Genomic DNA, 22,867 nt, shown 5'->3' with positions numbered 1-22,867 from the left:
CTCCCTCCTGCCCCCGGCCAACCGCCCGCAGCGGCAGCTCCCCGCCGTGCCAGCAAATTCGGCCGCGGCCCCGATCCCCGCCGTTCCCGGGGAGCGGCGGAAGAAAACGAGGCTGCCCGCCGCCTCCATCCCGCCACGGAGCCTCCTCCTCGCCGCCCCGCCAAGTGGTCGGACGCCCGGCCCTGGCCCGAGACCCCCGTCCCCGCAGGCAGCGACCAGGCCGCGCAGCCCCTCCGGTGAGGAGCAAGGGCGCACGGGCCGCCCGCGGGCACTCACCTGGCAACGGCCGGCGCCCGCGAGGTGCTGCCAGCCGCCCCGCGCCGCCCCCCTCCTGCGGCCACCGCTGCCGCCGCCACCCCGGCCCGGTCGCCTCCTCCTTGCTCTACAGCGTCATAATCGCACGAGGCCGCCGCCGCCAATGCGAGCCGCCCTGCCGCACATGCGTACGGCGCGGCGGACCGGACGGGACCGGAACGGGGCGCAGCGAGCGCGGCTGCATCCCGGGGAATGTAGTCAGACGGGCAGGAGGAGGCCTCCGCACTGGCTGTGGAGAGGCGGGGAGCGGCGGAAGCTGGCTCTGATTGGTTGAGGGCGCGAACGACGTTTGCGAGGGCCGTCGTAGGGGTGATTGGTGGCAGGGGCACGGGTGGCTCCTCCGGAAGGGTAGGGATTGTGTTCGCGTCCGGTCTGCTCCACGGGGAAGCGGTGCGGGGTCGGGGAACGGCGGAGCCGCCTGCCCCCAGCGGCAGGTTCCGGGCGGCGGGGGCGCTCCCGTGGACGGCAGTGTCACCCGCTCCTACAGAACAGTCGTGTCACAGGAGACGCCAGTCCACGCAGCCTTTCCGTGACGGAAAGGGGCACCCCTGGTGACGGTTCAGAGTAGTCCAGGCTGAGAGAGACACTGTGAAACTTACTGGGGAAGGGGAAAAAGCGTCCCGCGCGGGCACCGCAGCAGCCGCGGGTCCTGCTGAGGCGGGAAGAGGCTCCCCTAGATGAAGGTTTAACGCTTGGGACCTGTCGGTGTGCTCCTCGGCATGGCACGGGGTAGGTAGGGAAGCCACAGGCAGCGCAACACCACAACGATAATGAAAACGACATCAGTCCTGGTGGTGGTGGAGGCATCTGGGAAGCCTGCTATGTGTGACAGGGCCCAAACACCTCTGTCTGGTATAGAGGCACGGCTAGGGAACACCAAGGAGAGCAAGAAGGTACTCTGTTGAGTAATGGAAGTGTCAGCAGAGTAGCATTAAAAACCATGGGAGGTGGAGATTCCAGCCTCCAAGATCGCATCCTGGGGGGAAATGGTGGAAACCCTGTGCCTGCAAGTTGTACATTGAGACAAGTCAAAACACTGAGAGAACAGTGCCCTATTGGAAGGCAAGCTTAACAACTGCCAAGGAGAACAATTGGATGATCCAGGAGGATCTGTCTGTAATTTTTGTTGCTCTATGCACTTCAGTGCTTTGCTGAGCCACGCTCTGATCCATACACTTGTACCCACACAAATTTTAGCCCAAACTGGTAGCTGCAAACAAGATAGTTAATAGAAGCACAATTATCCTTATAATTTAATATATGAAATGTTTCAATCCCTAGTACCCATCAACACTAAATATATCCTGCCCATTTCTTAAAATGTTTATAAAACTGTGTTTCCTTATTGTCTCCTTTAAGATGTGTCCCACCTCACGCATTCATTAAAGTCTTTATTATTGCAAATGGAGCTGGGTAGTTACTGAACATCATAGTTGGACCGTTACATGTATTTATAGTTTCTCTCATCAATCAAAATGTATTTTGACAGCCATCGGGCAACAGCACGGAGAGTAGCAGCTGCAGCGCCTGCTCCAGCTCCACCCCGTGCCTGTCGGATGAAGTATTTCCTGCCCCTGTCTTCCAGTATTTCATCTGCAGAATGGCGCTAATGATTTTAAAGTATTTTGAGCTCCGTTGACGAAAAATATATATGAAAACTGCATGTCATTTTCATCTGTCATTTCCTGACACTGTAACTTAAAATGTACTCAGCCAATTAAGAGGGAAATTGAGATAGGAATGCTGTTTCATTAAATATTAAATGAAAGGAGTTAGGGTGTTTTATTCTGGTTCAAGAGCCTGGAAATTAAAAAGGAAAGCTGTGCTCTGCCATATGGGGTAAAGCATTCATTCAGAAAGACAGTTTTTAAAAATTACTTATGTACTGCTGGGGCATTTATAGATAATTCCTAGAAACAGTAGGATTGATACAAAATGTTCATTGCCTTAATTCCACCTCTGAATGTTTTTGTCCTACATACACAGCCCTGTGCTTCGTGAAATTTGGCAGGTTATTCATTAACTCTGTTGTTGCTCCTGAGCAAGAGAAAACGAATTTGCCTGTGGTAAATGAAATTGAGACTGGCCAGAATCATCACAGTGAATTGCAGAGGGCTGCCACTCTAAAAACCCGGTCTAGATGTTTTCTCAGCCCAAGAAAGGTAATGGCTAAGGAGGTGTGCACCTCCTTGGGGCTGTGAAGAAGGCAGGGCTACGATTAGCTCCAGCACAATGACTGTGACAGTCATTAAGTGACACTGGGTCTATCCCAGTGTGTTTTGAATTCTCCCCTACTCCCCCCCCCCCCCCCAAAGGCAGGATTGTAACACATCCTTATGCAGCAATACCTCATCCTGCCCATCCCGCGTGATCACCATGCTCCTGCAGTCATTCAAACGGCTGACACAGCTATATGGCACTCCAGGAAGAGCCAAAAGACAAATCATGATTCAGAATAAAGCTGCCCTAGGGTAGAGAAGAGCCTGGACCTTTTTCTTTTCTTTTCCAGGATATGCCTTATTGCTGCAAGCCTTTAACCTGCCTCATCTCTACTGACAAACATACTTGAGGATCTCCCTTCTGAATTTCCTAGGATGCCTGCCACCATGTGACAGCATCATGGGGCAGCGCTAATGGCAAAAGGGCCTGGGGGAGGTATTATCATCTCCCTGCCTCCCAGTGAAGCTGTGCTTGCTCATTTCTTGGTATTTCTTTCCTTATCATACCCTTCTTCCCCTCCTAAATCACAGAGGGCCTGACCCTCATGGCTTGCTCCATCACGCTGCCAAAGGCTGGTGTTTGCTGCAGCCACCATGCTCCAAACAGAGCTGTTGCCAGTGCCACAGGCCATCAGACCAGGGTTGCACTGGGCGGGCAGGATGGAGAGCTAACCGTGACACTTAGGGCAGGTAGCCGACTTGGGTGTCACAGGGCAACATTTAGTACTCCGTGTTACAGCTGCTGCATTTTATCCCTGCTTACAAGGAGAGCTCCTAACCCTAATGTTTGTTGTTCCCCCTTTTACTCTGTGAGGAAATGTTATGAGTGGGTCATCCCTTTTTGAATCCTAATGCAAAAAAATACTTCAACTGTCATTTAAACAGAGCTAACAAACAAGTGACATCTTCAGGCCCTGCAGGAAAAGATTGATGGATGGCAGGCATGCGCATGCTGTGATCATTGTATTATACTGGGGGGGGGTGTATTACTGTTATTTGGGGATTTACAACAGCTGATCATGATTCTTTTTGTCCTTTCTGATATCTGTCCTGTTGGCCATGGAAGTCTGTTTTTGCTTATCTTTGAGGCTGGTTATATTTAGACTTTGGTGCTGGTATGCTCACAATGTGGCCCAGTCCCAAATCTACCAGCTGTCTACACCAGAGCTGATGCTGGGGCAGGCTACCCACTTGATGACCTCTGCATCCATCAGCCTTTGCACACAGGGTATTGGTGCCCACACTGCCCTGGCAGGAAGGGAGTCAGGATATGGCCAGGATACACATCTGGGCCAAGGATGCATGGAGACCTCATAGCAGCCTTCCAGTATCTGAAGGGGGCCTATAGGGATGCTGGGGAGGGACTCTTCATTAGGGACTGTAGTGATAGGACAAGGGGTAACGGGTTAAAACTTAAACAGGAGAAGTTTAGATTGGATATAAGGAGGAAATTCTTTCCTGTTAGGGTGGTGAGGCACTGGAATAGGTTGCCCAGGGAGGTTGTGAATGCTCCATCCCTGGCAGTGTTCAAGACCAGGTTGGATGAGGCCTTGGGTGCTATGGTTTAGTGTGAGGTGTCCCTGCCCATGGCAGGGGGGTTGGAACTAGATGATCTTAAGGTCCTTTCCAACCCTAACTATTCTATGATTCTATAAGGAGATGGGATGCATCTCTGGGTCCCATGGATTAGACATAGCCAGAGTTGGCCTTTGAGAAGGGGATCCAATATTATGTTCATGTCTGCTGTCATATGACAGTTCCTTCAGAGTGTGCCCTTCAGTGAACTTGATTTCATAGAGTATCTTCTAGAAACTGTGTAACCTTAAATGTAGTAAAGGAAAAACTTAATGAAAATGAATGACCTTATGGGCAGCTGGTTCTGGAAAGCCTTGTGACAGACACTTGAAAAATGCCTTTTAGTCGCTGGAAGGCATTTCCCAAGGTCACCTTGGGATGTCCTGTGTATGTGTCAGCTCATGAAAATACTGTAGCCACAGGTGATTAAGAACTGCACCCACAGCGTAATTTAAACCTCCTAGGATTCTCCCTGGATGGGGTCAAGTGAGCAGAGGGAGAGCCTTGCACGTTTGACTTTACATGATGGAACAAGATCTGCTTTGTTTGTGCTTTGTCAAGGCTACAAAACTTGGGTCCATGTAGCAAGTATAAGTTACACTCACAGTGCTTGTTTGGGTTCAACTTCACTGTTTCCTGAATTGCTAAAGGCAGCAGTCTCTGTTACATTGAGCTCTGGGTAGGCACAATCTTTTTTTGGGACAAACAATAGGAGCCTGCAAACAATGCAAAGTGGCCTACAGTCTGGTGGTGTTAAAAGGTTCATTTAAATTTTCTCACAACCCTGCCAGTCTCCTTTTAACATAATTAATATCAAATGAAAGTTTCTGTTTGTTCTGTGATCGCTATTGCTCAGCTTACCTTGCAGCAGAACATACTAAGGCCTCATTCATTCACGTTATAACTTATGTAGTACTAGCCAGTTGGAAAATGATGACAGATTTGCATCCTGTTCTGCTCCGTTTAGGAGCTGATGTTCACTGACTTGCAATAACCGTGTATTTGCATAGTGCCTTTAACTCCAAAATATTTTAGTTTTACATGACTTATGGGTGGTCATTTCTATCAGCCTTGAAGTGCAGTGACTTCAGGGTTGGAATGTGGCAGCCAGTTACCAGCGCACACTATATAATAGAGTGTTGTGTGAATATCTTATCCATATGAAACTGCAAACAGAATTTGAGCAGGCAGGTATTTCATTCAGAAACCAGGCCAACCTCCCTAAACCTTACTCTTGCTGCAAGATATTCAATACCTATAAATAAACAAGCCCCGACTTCACCTCTCTTTTGTACAACAGTCTTGCCTCCAGCGTTGTGCTGGAGTACAGCTTCACCACAACAGCCCCCCCGAGGCTCCTGCTGAGCCCCCTGAGCAACCACCTCCGAGCATCTGACCCTCCGAGGTGCCGCTGAGCCTCTTTGTCCTGAATCAAGCGTGTCCCTGCACAATGGGGATACAGCTGTCTGCCTGCCGGAGTTAATGAGCGTAGAGAGTAGGCCTTCAATTACGTTTTCCTCAGACATATTTCTCAAAGAGCTAGCTTCACAATAAAAAGGAGGTATTCTGCTCCTCATTTTATACAGGAGGAGGCTGGAGGCTAAAATTCAGAGAAATTAAGTAACTTGTTGAAATTACAAAGCAGATAAACAGCAGAGCTCAGAATCAAGCTTAGATCCCCACCCCCATGTCCCTATATGACTTGTGCATCTAACAAGGCACAACACAAAATCCACCACATTTTAGCTTTCATGATAAAGAGGTAGTTCTGCTACAGCTTTCTGTTTAACTTTCTTTGGCTTTGCATCAAACCAATCTGGCTGTGTTATTTTATACTTACTACCACCCTAAGTAGGTTCTTTTATGTGTGGGCGCCACAGAAATTAAGTTTTAAGCTAGAGTTTAGTGGGATCAAATGTTAGGATACAGAACTCCCAGAAAGTTAAGAAGACTAAAACCTAGGCCTTGTAAAGAAAAAAACAAAAAAGAAGGGAGAGGAGGAGAAATCCAATGGTCACTTCTCCCTATCACTGTATGGTCCCAGTCCAATAGGAACTGCTGGCTCCAACCAGGCTGCCAGAGGTCTGGAGTGCTGGGACAAAAGGCCAAAAATCATCTTTTTTCCATCTAGACAACATTTTAGGTGGAAAAAGAAGAACATATCCAGGGACACCCAGATGAATAGTAGCCTTAACAATGCCAACTTTTCCGCTCCCAAAGTTGTTTACACCCACAAAATTAATCATGGAGCCAAACTGTGGGGAGAGTTGTGACTCCCTTAAATGTGTGGTCTTTATCAGAAAGGCCAAATGAAATCATTTTGAATTACTAGACACGTTAACAATGCCTAAGGGTGTCATATACAAATAGCTGACACCTCTAAACACTGACGCAATAAGGATGGACAAGAACATGAAGTGAGGGTGGTTGGGAGGAAAGGTCTTTTTTAGATGTATCCAAGGTAGAGCAAGTTTTATTATTGGGCTAGAAACATATAGTATCCCAGGAGTGAACAGCTCACACATTTGATCCGATCTTGGGCCCAGTCCAGCTCCCACTGAAGTTTAATGGGAGTTGGATCAGGCTATTGCACTCACATTTTTTCCATGCATGGAAAACTATTTCCGTTACTTTGAATTACAATACCACTGGCTTTGGATTTTATATAATAAAATAAATCTAGGCCACTGTTTATATTCCAAGAAACTGCATTCTGGGATGCCAGCAAATATATTGCCTGTTGGATTTAAAAAAATAAAATAAAAACTGGACACATTGGTTTAAAAAAACAACAGCTCCTAATTATTAAACATAATTTTTCTTCCTTGTGCTTTTCTGGAGTCCTCAAATATTTGAAGTATGAAAGGTACATATAAATTCTTCTCTGGTGGTTGAAATGGTGGAATCTGTAGAACTGCAATGCTTTATAAGAAACAGAGGTTTAATATAAAAATTATAATCTTCACAACTGGCTCTTTGCTTATTGGCATATTTTGTGCATTTTAAAATCTACAGAAAAAACCCTAACACCCTTGGAATGTCAGAAACAAAGGGGATGTATATTAGCAAACCCTTATTATTTTGGGAACTGGCTTCTCTTGATTGTTCTGACTGCAAATGAACTCTGCAGATGCTGAGAGGCACAGGAAATGTCTTGTGCTAGAAAAAGCATTTGTTCCCTGCTTTATGAATTAGATTCTACTAAAATTCCAACGTGGTAAGACTGATTAGCAGACTTTGGTAATTCCTTCTGCCCTAGTACAATTTTATTATGCTCTTTTATTACCAAGGAAAAACACAGAAAATACTTCCATTGGTGAACATATGCCCACATTCTGGGAGCAAACGTTATCTGTGGTTACCTTATGCCAGGGAAGAGCATGGCCCCTGGACTCTGAAATACAGAGCAGCAAAGACACCTCACCAAAAGAATGAAATAAAAGCACACATATACACAAGCAACAGAGGGAAAGAAATGTCAATGAGGGGTGTTTAATGTTAAAGAGAAACTATACATCTGGGATCGTGGCGAGGAGGATTTAATAGAGCTGAACAAGGTGACCACCTGCATCCACTTCAAAGAGTGAAAAAACTGGCAGTGATGTGAGGAGTGCTTATGCAGTCATATGCATGTGTGTGCATTCAATGCCTCTTTCTGCTGACAAAATACAAAGTATATTGCCTTTGCAAACATTCCTGGGCACTGGCAGCTTCTCCCCTACATTGACAAATTCAGTTTCAACATGGGATTAAAAGGAAAATAATTAAAAATCTCCCTCATGCACATAGCCATGTAGTCTGAGCTGGACTGGTTTCCCCTTGGCCCAGGCGGTACAGAAGACCTAGATGTTGGGTTCATACTGGTCAGCCACAGGTCACACCTTTCCTCCTAACAACAGCAGGTTGCAAACCTTCCTCCACCACAGTGTGGTCTGTGAAGCATCCAGGAATGGTTTATAGGATTTTAAGCTGTATTCTATGTCTTGAAAGGCGCCTTGCCTAACCTTCCCTCTCGTGTGACAAAGCCCTCAGAGGGATCAAAAACTGGTTCCAAATTCTCCAGTGGGTTTAATGAAGTGGCAGGGTTTGAAACTCAGGTAACTAGGACTCACCCACATCTGGCAGTAATTTCAGATGTGCAGTAACTACGCAAAATGCTAAGACTTACTGATCGGAGCAGAAAGAACCCACCTTTCTCCTTCTTCCTGGCTTTGTTTCTGCAACGAAGCAGCGTGTGTGCTTGTGCGTAGGGGGGAATTCATTTTCTCAGAACCTCCTCAGCCTCTTCACCCTGACTGAAACATCCACGAGGAGATGCACCTGCAGACAAACTCCCCAGCAGAACTGAAGGAATGGCATACCAGCTGGCCTGATGGGGGAAATTTCAAAACCAAAATGTCTCTTAAATAAGCTTCTTTAATTATTATCATCATCTGTTTATTTATACAAATATAAAATATATTTATATAGATTTATATAATATAGATTTGTTGCTTTGGTGGCTCCTTTCATTTACAGACATACTGGTCGACGATCTCTGTGCACTTTTTACACTTGACGTAACAGCACCAATGGAACTTGCAGTGGCAACGCTCCACCTGGACGCTCTTGAACTGGTCATAACCCCGTCCGCAGCACATCAGCTCACACCCATCCATGCCCTCCGAGGTCTTGTTGCACAGTCGGCCCTGGGTGCCCAGAGAACCAGTGGTCTCATTGCGCAGGCAATAGTCCGGGCTGGGGTCAACGTAGACCAGGTCCTCTTGCGTCGGCATGTTGAAGCGGTTGTTCACCAGCTCCAGCTTGCCCTTGCGGCTGATCCTCATGGCCGCGGCGCTGTCGTACTTCTCCTTCAGCAAGTCGCCCACCTTGCGGAAGTCAGCCAGCTGCAGCCAGCAGGTCTTGAGGCTGCAGGAGCCTGATACACCATGGCACTTGCAGGCCACGTCCGCCAGCTTGTACACGGCCTGTGGGAAAAGAAATGCAGTCAGGCAAAGCTGTGCCTATTCCTGCTGCACTGGCAGCTGGCTGAATTACAATGAAGTCATCACGTTTCCATAGCTGCTGTCATTATCCCCCAATTTCTGTTGTTTCGCCCTTCAGAGGAGACAAAAGTCTCCTCTTCCCCCTGCTGCAACTGCTGCGCTCCTATTCCCTAAATATTCCTATTTCTGGTCACGCTGCCTCCCAACATGACTCCTGCACCTTTTTTCCCCCGACTTAACAGCAGGGTCAGGAGAAGAAAAGAAGAGAAAGCTTTATCTCCACGTGGACTCTGGAAATTCTCCCACTCTCATAAAGTAAGAGTGGTGTTTATTGTGGCATTTATTTTGGGGTTTCCCTTCAGAGCTGCGAAGGGGAACACCTGGGAAGCAGCCCATTTCCAACCACCGGCACCAGGAACCAACACTATACTCCAAGGGATACATCTGCATCTTTCCACGATAAATCCACGTCCCCACACCCTTTCCCTTCATCTCTGCTGAGAGGAGCCCGTTCTGGGCCGAGAGCGGCAAGCAGGGGCGGTGGTGCGGAAGACGAACACCTCTGTCCTGGAGCAGAGGCCGCACACCTCAGCTCCAGGGGGTGCTCACCCTTGGCGGGCAGGCACACGTTGCGAACCTGCGCCATCTTGTGTCCACAGGCTTCCCTGCACCAGCAGCACTACCGCCACGCACAAGGGCCGACATCTCAAACAGCGAACGCCAAGATTTCGGTGCGGTCTTTCCCCACGTACTTTCAGCTATGTTTGTGGGCGTCTGCGGCGGCTGTGGATGCATCATATCCCTGAAAATCCGGCATCCGAATCAGCAAATAGGCGTGAAATGCTGGCAGCGAGCATTAAGCCCTCAGCAGAGCGAGCACACGATGTAAAGGAAAACGGTGGTTACTCTCCTCCTCGCACTAGCTGGGAGGAGAGAGAAATATTGAAATATATTCTAGAATTACAAATCTCAGACCCTAGGAAAAGAAACCGAAATGGAGGCTCGGTTTGCTCTTTCCATTCATTCCAGAGACAGGTAAAAAAACTGTCAGCACCCACGGGCACTGACAAGAGTTTGCAAAGTGAAGAGTTGGTGTCCCTGCACAATCACAGCTACAGCAGCTTAAGTGCCAGCCTTGCCATCAGGCTCACCTCCGCTCTCCCCTGACTATCATGCACATCCACAGGGCAGTGCCTCTGCCAGACTCCATGTGCCAAGCAGAGGTATCTGGCATCAGCTGAGGAATTTCCGCCAGCTGTTTCTGGTGGGTGACATCAAGGAACGTGAGAGAAGACTGGGACGCTCTGAGGGAGACAGCGATATTCCCTCCAGCCAGGTTTTCTGCTGAAGAAAGCAACCAGACACTGAGGGTTCTTTTCTTCCCCATGCACCAACTCAGAAGAAAGCTTCTCAGCTCTCTGCATTTGCGTGAGAAGGAGTAGGTGATTAATGCAATTGAGCATACTGCAAGTGAAACTTTCTACCTATGACTACATTCTGGACCAGCAGCAAGAGGTCAGAGTTCTCCTACAACAACTGGTTACTCCTGTGCCTAATGAACATCTAGTGGTTTTGACAGCTAGTGAAGATTCAATTTGGCTTAATGACTAAATCACATGGAGGCCAATCCAGCTCCTGAGAAAGTCAATGGAGTGAATCCTTAAAACAGAGAAGCTTTAGTTCTGCTCCTTGGAGCTCAATTTACTGAGGCAATCCCTCACAGTGCAATGTAACAGCGACAGGCTGGGAGTTAAGCACTTGTCTTGGATCAAACTACAACTGCAGAGGACCAACCACACTGTTACTTAAGGATTCCTGCTGTACTGTAACCAGACAGAGCTACAGCTGAATTTCCCAAGCCCCAGACACTTACTATATCCTCACTGCACTGCCAGCCTGCTTGTTTTAAGTTTGTGTTAGCACTTTTTGGTTACGGTTCTGTCAAATCCCAGGCCACTCGTGCCTCCCTTGCCCTTGCATGTGTTTTCATAAAGTATTACAATTCTTCCTAATCCTGGGCTTTGTTCCTTTAGAAAAACACTGCAACTTGATCCCCCTCAGTTAATGTCATGGGACTGAGTTCACTCTGACTTGGCTTTAAGCAACTGATGCTCAAAACATCTGGCCCATGTGGGTAGTAGCAGTGCTGGGGAATGCAAACGCTACCAGTCATCGCAGGTGAGCATGGCGCCACTCAGCCCCCTGCAGCTCCCACCATCAATGTCCCATGGAGGTAACCATAGCTTCAGCTGCTAAATGACTCTCCCACTCTCCCCCTTTGCTGCCCAAATGGGGAGAAAGCAGAGGAAACTGGAGAATTCCTCTCTGACCGGGCGCAGGTCAAGGTAAAGAATAACAGACCTCACATGCAATTCTGAGGGCAGGGTCTGATCAATAGCCATGCCACTTAAACAGGTTGAAAATGCCTCTAATGGAAAGGCTTAAAGGCCCTTCCCATAAGCCCAAGTTCTTTTCCAATTCTTTTCTTTCAATAATGGGAATGGGGAGAGAATTAATGGGGAATTCCTATGTGGTCAATTAGCCAGACCCCCTTCCAGGCTCTTCTGGCACTGGCTTGAGTGACTGATGACTGAGGCCTGCCATATGCTGACTGGGTAAACAGCGTACAACGACTGACCGCCACAGTCTGCCAGACAGGGTGACAGATAAGGAATGGGGGGAAATAAGAGAGTGTAATGGAGACCAATTGGAAGAAAAAGACAGATGGAAGGAAAGGATGCACTGAGATAACAGCCAAAGACAAACAAACACAGGCAATAAAGCCAGGAGGCACCACAACAAGGATTCCGTCGCGGAGTGAAGAGGTGATGGGGTCAGAACTGCCTGAAAGATAAAAGACCTCTGATCCCCTCCTGCTCCTCTCTCAGCTCCTTCTGAGAACCATGGAGAGCAGGAACAATCTTCTCTCTTGCCATCAGAGCTCCTCAGGGTTCAAGGAGGACTTTCTCACCCACAGGAAACTGAGTGAGGGGACACACCAAAAGTCTTCCTAAAAATCAGAAGACATCAACTGAAACACTAGCTGGAAAAGTGGGGGAAGGCTGTACATGGGTTGGCACCTGGTGGTCACGTAGCAGTGCTCACTGCCATGTCTTCAGCACTCCCTTCTTTCAGCACTGACTTGCGGGAGTATGGAGTTACAAGTGCACCTTCCTACTTCCAAAACCAGAATCTCAGAAGTTTAGGAATGCAGGACCAGACGGGACTTCCTCGGTTTTTAAGTATGATCTCTTGCTGTTGTAGGCACTGCTTCAAATAATATTTTCCTTAAATGTACAGAGTGCCCTTTTAAAAGCAATTAGGTTTTCAGCCACCATCATTCTGATCACTATTCCAATGATAAAGTATCTTTTTCTAATTCCCAGCCTAAACGTATTCACTTTATGCCCGTTTGCTATTGTGCCAAATTGGCCTTTTGCTTAAAAAGTACTTTTCCTTCCCTATTATTTCTCCCGCAACACAGACATCAGTCATATCCTCTCTCAACTTTCACTTTGCTAGGCTAAACATGGCAAGCTATTCCAACCCACTTTCTTAAGAAAAGATTCGTATCCCCTGAGTCCATCATAATAAGCCTTTTCTAGTCTGAGGTCATTTTGCTCGGGAATATGAGAACATACAATATTTTGGGGCCTCACAAGAGCTGAATACAATGGCATTAGTATTCCCCCATTGTTTCCTAAAAATACTTTCCCTAGTACATTACAGGGTATTTACCACCTTCTGAGCCACATTACATCTGCAGTCATCTGCAGTGGACTGCTGCGACCCATTCTTTTCAATTCATTTCCTAATGACTAAAAACGTTTTTCATACAAGACCCCAAATGATGGTCTTCATGTTGTTTTATTGGATGTCATTAGCTGCTGTACAAAATTTGCATTTTCCTCTGTATTTGTAATATCTGGCACTTTTGCATCATCAGGAAATTTCCTCAGCCCATTCCAATTCTTGTGTTGAGGCTGTGAAACAAAAATACCAAGTGTTGATCTTGAGGTAAGTCCTTGAAGACTTGCTAATTAAGCTCTGTTAAGAATCAAGGTACGTCTTTTCACACAACTTTCTGACATCTTTCCTTGAACCAGTTTCTTGTCTGTCTCATAGCTGCTGTATCTTTCCTTATCTTTCCCAATGTAACCAAGCGTTTCCCACATGGAAATACATTAAATGTCTCACAGAAGTGCTTATAAATGAGATCTAATAGATCTAGTTTGGTTTTTAGGAGATCAGTTATGTTGCAAGTGATTGTGTGATCAATCTTTGAGGAATCCTTCACAAATTACTTCACATTTTGCCTCTTCCTCCAAGATATCTTTTCCCCGAGGTCCTCCTGTAAGTTCTGCTGAGGTCACTCTGCCTGTGCTGCCAGGTGCCAGCTCTTTCAGAGTGACATGCAAGAAAGCTGGCACTCCCTGTGCCCACTTCAGAGCTTTACGCAACCTGAGTTTTGCTTCCAGCTAGGTGGTGATAATTTATATTTCCATTTCTAAGAGCCAAGAGGAAAGACTACCCTGTACTGTCTAAATACCATCCTGACCAGACAACCCTGGAACCCATAACAACGCCATCTCAGAGCCATCAGGATTCTCCTATCCAGATCCTTAAATGTTCATCTCCTTTCCCAGGATCTCCATTCCTCACTACCCCCAAATCCTCATCCACTCAGTCCACCCTAAAGCCCCAGCCTCGTCTACTCCAGAGCTCTGTTCTTCCAACCCTTTGCTGCCACCTGATTCCCAATTGAATCATTTGACCCGACCACAAACTCCCCTCCATCATCAGCCCCCTGCACCATCTGACCCACCTCAGGTCTGCAGGCCCCAACCTTCTGTACTTGCTGCTCAGCTCCTCTTCCTCTACCTGTCTGAACATGATAGCTACCTCCTCTTACCTTCCTCACTCCCACAGGGTGCCAGCACCATTAGCTACTACTGTCTCCTGCGATAGACCGTGCCTGGCTTGCCCCAGAAGAAATCTGTGGAGGACTTAAAAATCTACACTTACAAGCACTTATTCACCCAGGCAAAAGTACTGAGGACAGAAAAGACATCCCCATTGTGTAGCAGACATATGGTACCCCTCCCCACGAGCAAAGCCCCCTATTCCAACTTGAAGCCCCAGGTAAAGCACTTACTTATTTTGGGGCTCAAAACTACTTTGTCTTTGGAGTCTGCCCCATCCTCATTCACTAGCAGTCTCCCTTCTTCCAATTTCCAATTTGCAAAGTTTAAAAACTTTCCCTGTTTATTTTACTACCCTTTGCAAGGTCTGACTCAGCGTGACTTTTTTACTGTTCTCACTTCATCTTTATACTTCTTGACCTCTAAAAGCTTTTTCATTATTTATTTGCTATCAGTTCTTTTTCTTTTTTTTTTTTCCATTTTTAGTAGGCTTTCAGTCTGTTCCTAACAGCTTCTCTGTGGTAGTTATTCACACAGTGAGGTCTGGATATTCTTCCTACAAGGTTTTTCCTCTTGCTTGGCATGCAGAATTGTAATGGCTTTAGCATCTTTGACTTGAAAATGTTCCAGACTTCCTCCACATCAGTTTCCCCATCTGAGTTTACTAACCAGCTCCCTTAGTTTATCGGAGTTTGTTCTTTGAAATCCATAAGCTTAATTACACACTGGTTTATACTTCCATTTAATTTAATCTAAAATGACTTGTGTTCATTTAATCTAAGGTTATTTTCTACAGCCATCTGTTCTACAGAGTCTACGAAAACCAAACTTGAAATAACATTGTCTTTTGCTGGCCCCTTTGGAAAGCCTTTGTCCAGGTCCAGTTTGTGCATTCACTGGAAACAGAAATCGCCTTGAGAGCTTGTCTATGGAGTCCAAAGCAGCACAGGCTCTGTACCCTTCCAAGCACAATTTAAACAACTTCCTGCACTGTAGTGAAGGCAGGACACAGCTGGGTTTAGCTCTGACCTTAAACAGAGCAAAGCTTTCTTCCATCTAAACCAGCGTCATCATCCGAAATCACGGCTTAGTGATATTCTTATTCTTGCCCACATAACAAGAATAACAAGACAGGGTAGTGTTTCACCCAAGCTGTGGAGCAAGTATCTTCAGACTTGATCTTTTAATACAGATGTTACTACAGTTCAACTGGCGCCTCGAACTATTGGCCATATTCTGTCTCTGGATCCCTCAAGGCAATAGGACTGCCTGTAAAACATCCCATAACATATTCACTCCCTATTTTAGACAGGGTATTTATTTGTAGTAATCCAAGTTCAGGACTCCAGACATATAAGACGTTCAAAGCATGTAATGCAGAGAAGAATGTCACTTTCAGGCTACTACTCCATGGAGGAATGTCCCCCCATTTCTAAGGAAATGCAGACTCTCTGCCCTTCCAAGACAAAAAAAAAAAAAAAATAAACCCTCAAAGCAAAACCCACTGAGTTCTACAGCTTTCAGTTGCGCTGTTTTCCACCTACTGCAAATTTACTGCACTTGATTTTACAAAAGAAGCGTAGAGTATTTGCAATGCTTCAACCTGACACATTGATTCCACAATCAAAAAAATAGAGCAAATCTTCCTTGGTGGCAAAATGAAGCCAAAATTACATGTGTAAAACACAGACACACATGGGAAAGAGAGTAACAATTAGAAGTAAGAAAGGGAAGTACCCTCAGGAAACTGAGGATATTAGTTAAGAATGTGCAAAAGAGTGAGTCTAGGTACACTTAATAAGATTTTTTAACATGCACTAGAAATGAAATTAACCTCAGAGAAGCTCACTACCAGGGAAGACTGATAAAAATCTTAAACACGCTGTGAAAAGACACAACTGTTCAAGTAAGTATTCCTGTTCTACATTTGGAAAGAGGCAGGACTACATACTTGTAATGCAGACGAATGATGCTATACCTTCTAGGCTATTAATCACAAACAGAGTAATTATGTAAACAAATGTGCATACACTGGACACAAACAAAGGGGGCAACTTCACCTAAGTTTACAGTATCAGTGTAGAATACCAGAACCCTGCATGTCATTTTGGTATCCAGTTTCTTAAAGGATATGGGAAAACTGGTAAGGGTATGCTAAAGTATTGTGAAAATGATTTGATGGCTGATGAGAATCTCTGAAAGTGAGAGAGTCTTCAGCGCTCAATCTAGTTTGTCAAGAAAAGTGGTGAATAAATTACAGTAGATAAATACTTTTATGTAGAGGACATTCTGATTACTAAGAGGCTTTTGGATCTAGCTGTGAAAGTCAGAAAAAGAGCTGATTGGAAGCTGATGCCAGATAAATTCAAATGATAATGAGGTAGTGTCGAAACAGGGTGATTAATGATGGTAGCATACTACAAAGGAAGTGATGGATTCTCCATTCCTAGGGGTCTCCAGATCAAAACTATGTTATCTTCTCAGAAAATATCACCTAGAATCAGATTACTTATTTTGCCCAGTACCAAGGTAAATGAGCAAGGCGTTAAGTTTCAGAGATACTTATACCAGGTAGTCTGATTCGATGTTTGCTTCTGGTCTTATATTCCAAAACTCTGAATGATAGCAGTAGAAGAGAACTCCACATGCCAACAGATTCTCCTTTTCAACACCAGCCTGTTCTTTTGGCAGGTCTGGAAAGCCAGTTTCTGAGATGTAAACCTTGATGTAAACCTAGGGCCATGACAGCACCTAGTTTATTTGGAAACAGCTTACATGTCTGCATTTGCATGCCATACACCATCTCATTTGGCTTTAGCTGGCAACAGAAGCCTGCCACTAAAACGGGAATCTAGTATCGTCAATATTGCCCGTAATATTCACGGAAATGCAACAAATGTGACCATACACCATTACTGGGGTATCACTGGACAATCTTCATCAACCCTGAAAGTAATTTCAAGCTATCTGAAGCCTTCTGAATCTGCCTCTGAGAAGAGGAAAGTGTCAGCACTGGTCTTACCCTGCGACCAGCTTCATTGTTCTGCAAGTTCATCAGCATGCGAGCCTGTTCCTCTGAACCTCTCACGTAGTTCTTCTCCCTCTCCTTGGCATCCACAAACTCCTTGGCAAAACGGTATCCATACTCCACGTTATCCCCGCAGCCGCCCCACAGCCAGTCTCGGGGCAAGTCCTTGGGCCGGGCCGTCCGGCTGCAGCCACAGCTGGAGAGCTCTCCTTCACGGCAAGCCCGGCTGATGGCGTTCACCACACCGGCAGCGCTGACGGCATACGTGAAAGCAGTCTCTCGGCTACCTGCAAGAGAGACACGAGAAGCAAATTAAGAAGAGACAGATCTCATTTAACAAACAACACACAGCAAGGAGCAAGCACCCTGTTCCGGCAGAGGGAGAACGGTCCTAAGACATGCTTGCATCCCATTTTTGTTTTCATTTCATAGTAACAGTTCCAGTCAACTGACTGCCCAGAACTGGCAGTTTCTATGTAACCACAGTCAAACCCAAATCTGATTCTCTGACACACACCAGGGAAGGGTCTGAGAGTCCTCCTGTTGCCTGGAGGAATGCTCTTGGGAAGAGCATGTTCTTCATGAATTTGTAGGTCCTATTCCTCAAGGGCTGTTTTTATTACACCTATGTTTGCCTGTTTAAAAGCCCTGGAAACTTCAGAAACACCAACACCATAGGCAGGAACTGTGCAGTCTCTTTTCCCTTCAGTATCTTCTCGTTTTAACGCAGAGGAAACTCTCAAGCAAGAGGGTTATTCACTTGCTGAAAATACAGCTGCTACCTAAGCCACTGCAAACAACTGATGAGGTTGGGTCTGTGCAAATAAGCATTTTGGTCAAGCCAGATATCACTCGGGAATGATCTTCATTTAACTGCAACAAGCACTCTTTATGGGCTGCTCAGCTCATCAACCTTATTTTAGTTTACATGAGGTCAGCTGAGAACTGCTTTAAGACAAACTGAAGGAAACCCGTTTTTACACTAAAGCTTTGAGGCAGAGGCTCTTCCAACGCCTACAGAGCTGCAGTGCTGGAACAAGTAAAATTTCCCATGTAGACAATAATAAATGAAAAGACTTTCCATTAGCACGTTTACTAGAGACTGCCCTGCTTGGAGCATATGCTCTATACAGCTCAGAGTGCAAGCCAAGCAGCTGGATCAGGTCTCTAGCTATGTATTCCTGGCCATGATTCAGCCCCAATTTGACCGGGGCACCAACACAGCCAGCACTGCATGAGGCCAAGCGTGCTGCACCAGCGAGTGCAGTGGGTCTGAATGGGGTGAGTAGAGGGGGGTGAGGAGGAGAAGGAGGCAATCCACACCTGCATTATCACCACACAGTGTAACAGATAGCTAAACTGACAGCTTCAGAGTCATTGCGTGCATCACCAAACTTTCAGGTGATAAAGAGAACAACTGCCAAAGCTTCACTGGAATAAGCAAATCTGATTGTGAAGAGCTACTTACAAGCCCTAGTAAGATGCTCTCAAGCAAATCTGAATGACTTCAGAGGGCAGATTCTCCAAGAACAGTTTGTCACCAGCCCACGAGGCTCTCAGTGCCAGCTCCCTCAGCAGGACTAAGCTGATGCTTTTGGTATGCTCTTGTTCCAATTTGCATGTGCTGACAATCTGTAATTAATAGCAGCTTATCACCAGCTTAGTGGTAATGACCCAAGACAAAGGCAAGGCTGTGAATGGCATCCACGTTGCAGAACAACTTGTGATTCCCCCCCCCCCCTTCAATGAAGGGCTTCTGCTATGGAGCACAGCACAAAGCTGATAAAATGCTACAGGATTTTATACATAATACAGAAGGGAAGGCCTTACTAGTAGGTCATTAGGAGAGGAGCGTGCCCTCCAAACCTCCTTAGTCCGGGAGGTAAAGAGGAGTGACTCCTAGTTAAGGTAATTCAGCTGAGACTGGCCCATAAGGGAGTTAAGGTCTTTTTCCAGCAACCAGAATAAAGCTTTTACTCATCTGTTTTGTTCTGCATGCTATAGGTATTTTAAGGTAACAGTCCAATGGGCAGGTTTTGCCCCTACCAGTCTGTGGCTGTATGGTGAGAGCCCCATGGACACACCAATCATCCTGTTAAGCACAGCACTCTCTGCATCTGTACAGGTTAAAATACATCCAATGAGGGGACCTCCCGGTGTTACAGCTGGTGCAACAGAGCCTGCATGACTCCAGGTGCTTAGGATCCTTACGGCTTAATTGAGACCCCTGCAAGCACAGACTGGTTTACGCTTTTACTGTCCATGTTTTAACCATCTCCACGTTTCAGGTTTAGCAAAACAACAACTCAATATGCAGCCCCTGGATCTGCACGAGTTCTTTAAGTTGCTGAGGATGGTGATAGGAGAGGCTGAAAGAAGTTTCAGTGTTGTTTTTTTGTTGTTTTTTTTTTTTCCCCTTGTTGCCCACAAAGCAGAACAAACCACAGCGCTCATCAGATGTAGGTTTGGAAAACTGCAGCTTGGTTTGGGGGGCAGGATAGACCGTGCATGAAACCTTGTGCTTAATACAAAGCAAATTTGTAGCTAGCAGCTGTGGGCTTGCACATCCCAGTTTTCTCTGCTCTTCTGCCAGCTTTGTAAAAGTATTTGGGTTTTCACTCATCATCTCAAAGTTCACTCCAGTTCCACACCTCTGCGCTGTCAACTCAAAGGACAACCCCCCTTCTGCCCTCTCCCACACCTCTCCCAAGCCAAAGGCTGGGGTGACCCCGAAGCTGGGGGCCCCGGGAGGCTCAGCTCTGCCTGCTGGTGTGGAGCTCCACGGAGCTCTGCTGCCCTCCTCAGCCTGCCGGCCACCAGCACTGCCCGCAGCACAAGGGGGGAGCGCGGGGCTGTGGCAGCTTCGGGGGACACCATTGCGGGTACCAGTGTGAGCAATACCCAGGCGAGGTGCTGGTCCCCGCAGCTTGCTTTTCTGGGGCTGCTTGAGAAGGAAATGCGAGAACAGACCCCAGCGGGGAGACTGACACAAAGATGATAAAAATGTGTCACTTTTTTTATGAAAAACTTTTAGTTTCAACTGATTTCTTTTTAAAAAGAAAAAAGAAAAATCATTCCCCAAGGTTTGCCTATCTCAAATAAAAAAGAAGGAAAAATATTCAAATATTCCTCTTTGTTCTTTTATGACTCCATCTTTTTTTTTTTCCTTTTTGCATTTGAAAAGGCAGAAGAGATAAAATCTCTGGCTGCAGAAATGACTGGACTAACCTGGAAACCCCAGCCTTGCATTTAGGGTTGCACTGAAGGAGGTATATTTTCTCCTCCCCTGAGGAAATTCTAACACGACCTTTTTGGGTGCTCCATCCTCTCCCTCATAAATGTAGCAGTAAGGAATGTGTCTGTTTATAATGCACAGATACACATATACACACACATGCAGTCTAAAATCTGTATTGACAGAACAAGAAGCAACTTCAGAAGGGTAATTTTTGTACATTGCCAGATATCATCAGTGAATAAACCACATTGAAAAGGTAAGAGCAATTCTCATGACCACACAAACACTAGGAAAGACCAATGCTAAAAAGCAGCCTACTTCAGTGCTGCTGATGCCTCTGCACAAGCTTTGTGTCACTGGACTGCCTCACCTCTATGAAATGCACCAAATGAAGGTGTAATGATTAAACACAGACCGACCATAGGCCTCCCATTTTTCCGAGCTGAGCTAAGTTCTACAAAGGGGAAAGGGTTTCCGAGTGCACACTCTTGTGAGCATCTCCCAGGCTCTGGACTTGGCCAGGACAGGTTCTCCTCCCTCTCACAATCTAAAGCAGCTCAAGAAATCATGTAATATATGCCATGCCTGCTTCGGTGGGTGGGCAGCCGAAGGTTGTTGGCACACTATACACCTTCTGGGTCCTTCTTATCTCTTTTCTCCCCCCACTCTCCACAACACTCTGGCATGCCTCTGCACTCTTGTAGATACTCTGGTCTCCAGACCTTCCTCGTGCCATTGGCACAGAGTACAGAAAAAGGGCTGTGGTCCAGAACTGGAGCTCAGAAGTTGAAAACAGGAGACGGGCACACAGTATGAACCCAGGGAAGAATGACTTTATAGCTGACACAACCTGAGAGACTGGAAGGCTTTATCCTTTTACCAGCATGGAAAAGAAATCTCCTGAAATGATGAGCAATGCCTCGTTACAAAGTAGGAAAAAGTAATAACGGAAGGTGGAACAAAGAGGAAAGAGGCAGCATGCCCCTCCACAAGAGCTTATCACTGATGTGGACAACAGCGGTGAATCATCATAGTCCCCGTAATACCCTAGGCCACGTTTGGTTATATTTTTCTTACTTCTGTTCTGTCTTGTACTGGAGTATCAGCATCTGGACATGCTCTAACTGACCAGAGAATCTAAAGGAGATGGGTTCAGAACTCTTTGTCAGAGTATGTTTTCAACAGCAGGCAACCACAGGCAGTCACCTCACAGACACTTCCATCAGCAGATTCCTACCAGAGATACAACAGTATTATTATTCCTAATGAACAAAATGCATGCATGAACAAACAAAACAGCAGCAGCAGGACTGCTGGACCTACCATCACATACCCATAACAGCTCCTTCCTCATCAAAACCCAAATCTAAACTCTCAATCTAAACTAACAGGATCAAATTAACTTCAGAGAGGAAGAATCTTCCTTCTTCCACTATTCACTCTAATCCTTCTTCCCATACACCCTCTGATGCTTCCTGATGGCTTTTCATTCTTCAGCTCTGGTCTTTGCTTTCTCTTAGTTCACGCTTATTTCTTTTGTCCAGGCGTGGACCAACCTGGAGCTGCAGGAAGGTTGTGGAGAAGAGGATGAAGTTTGCTGGAGAACGGGATATTTCTATTTCATTCTGGAGTCACTAGGATCATTTTGGAGACCTGAAATTTATCCCATTCTTTGGCATAACTTACATGTGAGAGAGGGATGCCAGAAGCAAAAGGTGGAGGTGGCTGAAATTGTAATTTTCATACCCCAAAGCACAAGTTTTAACAGTATGGGATTGCAAGCAGCCTCATCTGGCCACCACCCCTGCTATCACAAAGGGATCAAGGATGCACAGCTGCCTTGGATCTGTATCAGGAGCTGAAAGTATGTGTCAGAAAACAGCATTTCCCAGGGGAGTATCCCAGAGAAGCAGGGATTTGTTGGGGTATGAGCTGGACAGAAAGGGAGGAATCAGAATGGCTCTGGTGGGCTGAATTAGGAATTCTGAAAGGTTAAGTAACACATGCAGAAATATCCCTTACAGTACTCTAGGATCACACATAGGAATTTCAGGATCAAATGGAAGGGATCATGGGACGTGGTTACCTTGGTGTCCTATCACCTTGATGCCCCAGAGGTATTAAAGCTGTTACCTCCTGGGGTTTTTTTGAGAGTGAAACCAAAAAGGTGCAAGTAATGCTGGGGGCAGCTGAGGGTGCAGGAGCTGCTAAGTGTTTTCCCCGACCTCACAACCAAGAAATAGTGCCTGTTCTTCAGTGTAAATGACTGGCTTTGCGTGTGGGAAACAAAAACTCTTCACATAGGAGCTGAAGAGAGAGCAAGCTTGTGTGTGTGTGTGCTTGTGTGAGTGGCTGTTTTAACACCTTTTCTTTATTGTCCTGCCTGTCGGACACATCAAACCAAGCCCGGATTTCTCAGTTTCTTGCCATCAGATGATTGCATTTCAAAAGGAGCTGGGACAATGCAGCTAGGTCACACCTCAATTCAAGTGCAGCAATGGCCTGTCAATGCGCCTCTTTCGGCCAGCAGGGCAGGAATTATAAAAAATCTCTGGGGTTTACACAGACAGTGGCAGGACAGGGGA

At 46.2% G+C, this 22,867-nt stretch overlaps 2 protein-coding genes across 5 annotated transcripts in view; both read right to left on the bottom strand.

Annotated features, from left to right (window-relative positions):
* ADIPOR2 (adiponectin receptor 2) overlaps positions 1-385 on the bottom strand; it is a 44,732-nt gene extending 44,347 nt beyond the window's left edge. The window contains exon 1 of the mRNA XM_062616710.1: positions 277-385. The gene's annotated coding sequence lies outside the window, so the exon portion shown is untranslated. The remainder of the gene's footprint in view (positions 1-276) is intronic.
* A 7,200-nt stretch (positions 386-7,585) lies between these two features.
* Positions 7,586-22,867, bottom strand: part of WNT5B (Wnt family member 5B) — a 74,009-nt gene continuing 58,727 nt past the window's right edge. For all 4 annotated transcript variants that reach the window (XM_062616593.1, XM_062616594.1, XM_062616592.1 and 1 more), the window contains 2 exons: positions 17,039-17,331; positions 7,586-9,076 (listed from right to left, as the gene is read on the bottom strand). In XM_062616593.1, coding sequence (XP_062472577.1) covers positions 8,618-9,076; positions 17,039-17,331 — 752 coding nt within the window. In that variant the 3' untranslated portion in view covers positions 7,586-8,617. The remainder of the gene's footprint in view (positions 9,077-17,038; positions 17,332-22,867) is intronic.

This window comes from Pezoporus occidentalis, unplaced genomic scaffold (genome assembly GCF_034315485.1).
Source record: "Pezoporus occidentalis ecotype Australia unplaced genomic scaffold, CSIRO_AGI_Poc_V1 ctg19, whole genome shotgun sequence".
NCBI lineage: Eukaryota > Metazoa > Chordata > Aves > Psittaciformes > Psittacidae > Pezoporus > Pezoporus occidentalis.
This window is presented reverse-complemented; position numbering and strand designations above follow the sequence as displayed.